The sequence below is a fragment of the Rhipicephalus sanguineus genome, chromosome 6 (assembly GCF_013339695.2).
Source record: "Rhipicephalus sanguineus isolate Rsan-2018 chromosome 6, BIME_Rsan_1.4, whole genome shotgun sequence".
Classification (NCBI taxonomy): domain Eukaryota; kingdom Metazoa; phylum Arthropoda; class Arachnida; order Ixodida; family Ixodidae; genus Rhipicephalus; species Rhipicephalus sanguineus.
Genome location: NC_051181.1, coordinates 150,036,094 through 150,042,093, shown reverse-complemented (window position 1 = coordinate 150,042,093; position 6,000 = coordinate 150,036,094). Strand labels below are relative to the sequence as shown.

Sequence of the window (6,000 nt, the reverse complement as noted above, 5' to 3'; positions counted from 1 at the left end):
TACGAGAGGCCGCCACGTGCCCGTGCTCGCACTGAAAGTAAGCCGCGCGTTCGAAGAAAAAAAAAGTGCTCAAGGTCATGACGTGCTCGTGACGTAAGTTATTTCCCCCGTGCCATCCCTCCCTGCTTAGCTTCCAGTGCGACAAACCTATGCAACTCCGCTCGTACTTGACGGATTCAACAATATTTTGCGGCGGTCGATTCGTGAGACAGTCGATGGTTACTTGTAAAAGTGTTGCAGAGTCCCTTTAAAGGGACACTAAAGAGCAAAACGATTTTTCTCGAATTAGTAAAGTAGTCTTCCACGATACCAAAAACACCGCGCTTGCTGCGAGAAGACGCTTAATAAGCGAGAAAACGCGCAAAAAGAAAATACAGGTGGCGACGCCACCTTGGAATTCCCGCACCATTTGCCGTGACGTCACATATTTTTGACGGCGCCTGCTTGGGCCTACGTAGTTCCTAATCGGTTAAATCGAAGTACATTGTCCTCTGAGGGGGCCAGAGACTTGACATAACGAGTGTGGAAATTTCGTCGAGCCAGTGGCACCAAAATACGTTAAATGCACTTTGAAATCTTTTACGTCACGAATTAAAGTTCGGCGCGAAATTTAAAAATGAAACTTTGAACTTGGTTTTCTTCTCTTATAATAAACCTATGGTGGTGAAATAAACTACAGAAGAGTTCTCTGAGCACACTTTATCAATCTAAACCAATTCACTGTTTCTCTTTAGTGTCCCTTTAAAGCAGGGGTCTCAAACTCAGCTCAGCGGACGGGCCGCAGTCACGAATACGCCGTAGTGGAGGGCTCCGGAAATTTCGACCACCTGGGGTTCTTTAACGTGCACCTAAATCTAAGTACACGGGCCTCAAACATTTTCGCCTCCATCGAAAATGCAGCCGCCGCGGCTGGCATTCGATCCCGCGACCTTCGGGTCGGCAGTCGAGCGCCATAACCACTAGACCACCGTGACGGGGCAAGGGCCAGTACAATGACGAAGGTAAGAGCAAGGGGTGGGTCGAATAGGTTGTACAAAATGACAGCTAACATTGTGCCATTTGAAAGACGTTTCCCATATCTCACGTATGGGTCATTACTGAAGGGGATTTGGCGCTATTGTTACAAAAACATATATCGACACCTATCTCCAAAAGGACTAAAATCTGGACGCCGATTCTCACATATAGAGTTGTTTCACGGTTATGTATCAACACATGGTGACCGCAGGGGGCACACGACAAAAACACTTTAGACCAGTCATGCCTGTGCAGCTCATGAATATACTTAATACAAAGAAAAAAAATATGGGCCGAACACAGTCATGTGCAGGCCGCGGGCAGCACGCGAGAGGTCCGCGGGCCGCGTGTTTGAGACCTCGCTCTAAACAAATCCGTGTAGTCAAATTTGAGTCCTACACTACGGCATCTCTCATAATCATATCGCGGTTTTGGAACGAGGGGCGGCGCCAGCGGGGGCCGCAGCTGGCGCCCCAAAATCACAAACTTGGTGACATCATCGGAAATGCTTAAATTTAAAAAGAAAAAGAAAAAATGAATCCAGCCTACTAGCAAGCATTTACACCAGACTAACCTTATTATTGTGTCTTGGGGCTGTAATGGATCGTGGATTTTGCCGTAATGCAACATATGCCTTGTTGCGTTATCCCCAGTATTTTACTTGGTATTAGTGCTCGCACACAGCGATATCTGCACGTTTCTTAATCTTATAAAAGAGTGGCCAGAGTGATAGCACTCTTGACTCGCAGTATTCCTCATATTGCAGCTTCCCAGTGGACTCGGCAGACAATGTCGCAAGTTAGAACACACCCAGCAACTTTTCACACTCTGAAGGATTCTCGGTAGTTCCATTTCCCAGGCTTTACTTTCTGAATGCAGTCAGATTCCTTCATAATCATACAATCTCTACGAGGCAGCACCTTATAGAAGTGACCACGAGAAACAAGCAGGAATTGTCTACAATGGCTTTATTTCTTCACAAAAAAGAAAAACAGCGATGATCTGACAGAAGGCCGGGGCACCGTCGTCCGGAAGTGTACGTCAGAAGGGAGGACAGGGCAGGGGGAGGACATTTGGACGTTGCGCCGGCAACATACAAGCCTCGCGCTAGTCGGCAGAGGGTGACTATACAAAAATGAAAACAGTCAGCAGCAATGCCTGCATGTGCATGGATGCATTGTGAGATGGGTGCTTTTGAGCTGCGATGATTAGCATAAATGGGTGCAAGGAAGAACAAAAAGAAAGAGAAAAGCGTATTTACAGACGCTGCCCAACCGTGGGGCATGACATTGGGCAAACCACCATGGGGGCCCGTGCCGCAGAACCCCCGCCTGCCCAAGGAAGAGACGTGGATGCAAAGCAACGATGCTTATATGTACAACCGTGGGGCCGGGAAATCGGGACACGGGTAAGCGAGGGCACTCACTTTAAAAACGTCCTCAAACTCGATGATGATCAAAACTTAACCGATGATAGTAACACGGGCGTTGGTGGGTTAAAAGCTGACAAATAAAACACGCCTGGTCATTGCCGGGCTGCTCAGGAGTCTTCACTCTTTGCTTTCTTGGCAGCTGCTCCTTTCCTGCAGGAAAAAGACAAATTCTGGTGAGACACCTGGTTACACGTTGAGACTTATGTAATCAAGACACACACGGATTCTACTAGCGACATGGTGATACAGTCGATCCAAGATATATCAAACTTGAATATATTGAATTATTGGCTATATCGAACAGTTGAGAAATCCCTCACAAAGCGAAACATCCTATACAGTCGAACCCACTTATAACGATCCCACATATAACGATCTATCGGTTATAACGACCATATTTGGGTGCACTTACGTTTTTCCTATGCTAACCATTGAAGCTGCGTCCACATATAGCGAACATTTTTCAAAGCCTCCTACTTTTACAACGAACACTTCAGACACGGTCGCGGTAAAAATACGGCGCATACGAAGCGAAAAAAAGTTAAAACATTAATTCTAAAGCGTGACAGGGGCGCGCCCTCGCGCGTGCCCCGCTCCAGTTTACTTGCGACCACGGTGCTCGCGACTAAAATATCCCATATCGGCGAGCACCGCACGCAGATTTCGGACGCTACGAGCGAGGTCGCTCACTTTCCAGGCGTTTCTTCAGTGGCAGAATGGCAGTGAGGAAAAAAAAAAAAAAAGTAAGCAGCATGAAGCCTTGCGGTCAGCTTTCGCACGGTAACCTTTCCCGATGCCGTTCTCTGCAGCTACGACCGCCTGCGATGAACCAAACAATGCCTTGGAACGCAAGAAGGCATAAATGCAAGAAGCGATAACCTCGATAACTTTCCATCGCAAAAAGGTTCACTGCATCCTTAAACTCGTCGACGCCACAATGTGCCGCAAAAGGTCGTCCGTCTTTTCGGTAACGGCAGAGACCGGTCGATCGGTGATTACGACTTCCACACGATTGCGGCGATGCTTTCGCGGATAAGCATCAGAAAAGAGCGAAGGTGAGGTGGCGGCCGTCGATGAACGTGCCATTATGACTTATAGCCGACAACCTTATTACAGTCATCTGTAGATGTCTGCTCGGCTGCGCGTGTGGCGTACGCCGTACACCGCGGATTGACGGCGGTACAAGCGCGCCATGCTGCCGTTCGCAAGTTCGCCGCATCGTGCGAGCCGCATCGTGTTGTTGAGCGGCGCGGGCCCCGAGAAACGTCGATGCACTGACAGCGAGCATATATTACGTGTTTGACTAGGTGACAACTCAAGTGCGCCGCGCATCGTCGTGCAGGACCGCAATGGCATCGCGGAGACGTCGAGTGCACGTTGCTTGCAAAATGCTTGTTTTCGCCGCGTTGAACGAAGAGGCTAGTCGCCGCACACGTGCACGGTTCGGAGTGAAGCAAGCACGAAGAACGTACAAATGCGCGCATACGGCATACAGCAAGCGGCCCGGCAGTGACTCCGCGAGCCGAGTAGGCGACACGCTGCACGCAACTAGCCAGGGATGATTGGCTCCACGTCGCGGTACCACGTTTCGGTGAAATGGTGTCAGCTCATTGCAAAGGCGGTTAATTCACTCGTGAGCACGCAGCGGGCGTCGCTTCACGACGCGAAAAGGCTTAGCTTGTCACCGAAGGGGTTGTTAGCCTTTTAATAAAAGTGCAAAGAAAAAAAAAGAAACGGCTTGGCCGCTAAGCGCACGTTTTTAAGGGCGAGTCCATATACAACGAACTACTGATATAACGACCACTTTTCGCGACACTTTCGAGCTCGTTATAAACGGGTTCAACTGTATATCGAATGCTGCACCGTGCTGAACCAAAAAAGTGCATTTTCCCTAACAAATATTGATCATTTTTCAGCCGCGTTCTAACAAGCTCCGATCCCTCTTTGAGCGCAGGTGGCAAAACTGCTCAACCACCTGTTCAAGACAGCCTAACTACCTTAAAATTCCGAGCAAGCGCATCTTCCAATTTTACTTCTAATTTCACATTTGTACGCCATTACAGGAAACAACCCTCCCCCCTGTCCCGCTCGCTTCACAACCTGATCATGCACCACTGGCCTGCTTAAATCTCATCCAGTCCTGCTGCTTAGCATCCCGATCTCTAAGTGCCTGCGCGTAATATTCGTTGTCAAAATTAGATACCCCACCCCCGCATAATTGCACCCCGAAGTTAGCGCAAGACACCCATGATGATCTTCAGAGTCCAACGAGCAAAAGCATGGCCTTCGAGATCTGTATTCCAAGATGGCACCTATGACAACATAATCAACAAAAGTAAGGCCTCCGAGATCAGCATTTGCTGCTTAGCGTTGTTGCGTTGGCTTATCGGAGGTGCTTCCATGCAATGCTTCCCGCGGTCTGATCGCGTTTCCATTGCGTTTCTTGTGTTTGTGAGCTATGGTTGTATGTGCCGTAATAGGAACTACAGCGAGACTTCTGAGGAATTTCAAATGCACTCTTTTTTTTCCCCTGGCGGGAAAAATTTGCCGCCACCATCTTGAATTTCGGTGCCCTTCCGGGAAAGCACCCCCATCCCCCCCACTCCACTTTACTGGTAATCTTGGCTTGCTTGGAATTTTAAGATATAAATTATAGCAGCATCACCAACGACATTGATGTTGTGCAGCATGTAGTGTAATAACCCTCTTCCCTTTTCACCATACGTCACTAAAAGTGAGCCAAGGAATAGTTGCTGAAATGGAGCATAGGCATGTTATTTCTTTGAATACAATGATTTCCCTCACCCTAAATAATGCAATGCACAAGTTTATTCTCTTGCCCTCTGCCCTCCCTTTCTCAAGGATGGAGGACGGTCAGCTTGCATGTGTGTACGCCACCAAGACAAACAGTTCGATGCTCAGTTGAAAACAAGTCCTCTTGTCAAAGTGTTGGCACCAGCTGCATCCCTCATCAGACCACAGTTGAAGTGCCTCAACGTGGTTTGTAATGTGCGGCAAATTTCAACACTCTGTGCAAAGAATTGCAAAGTAGTAAGTTAGCGCTCGTCATCAGCTTCGTCAGAACTCACCCATCAGACGACGGTCGTTTCGTAGCCGCTCCAGCTCCCCGGCCAGCACTCAGGGCCACACCGTCTGAACAAATAAAAAGCTGTCGTTTTGAACTGGGCCTTTCACAATTCCAGAGCCTGCTTTTCAAAAGCTTCATTACAGTAATTCTTTACAACCTACTTTCCATGTTGCTCACAAACAAATGCTATTTTGAACTGCAACAAAAATAGAAATGCAGCAGCTTGCACAGAAGTACCCAACAAACCGCTACACTGATCTTCTACCCCCCCTTCAGAACATCCTACAATTCGGCAGCTTCAGCAAGCTTCGCACCAGTTATTAAAAATTTCACGAACCTGGCTAGCAAAACTAGCGGCAAGTGCAAAAGAAATGCATGCTTTAATACACCCATACCTCAAGCAGCACAGCAGGTGGAAATCTAAATAAGGTATAAGTTCAGAGGAAGATGGAATCTTAAAGCG

The 6,000-nt window shown here is 48.1% G+C and overlaps 1 protein-coding gene across 1 annotated transcript in view; it reads right to left on the bottom strand.

The window, feature by feature from the left end:
* Positions 1-1,970: 1,970 nt before the first annotated feature.
* The window catches only part of LOC119396772 (host cell factor 1-like), a 71,936-nt gene continuing 67,906 nt past the window's right edge, over positions 1,971-6,000 (bottom strand). The window contains 2 exon segments of the mRNA XM_049417215.1: positions 1,971-2,599; positions 5,539-5,602. Coding sequence (XP_049273172.1) covers positions 2,557-2,599; positions 5,539-5,602 — 107 coding nt within the window. The 3' untranslated portion in view covers positions 1,971-2,556.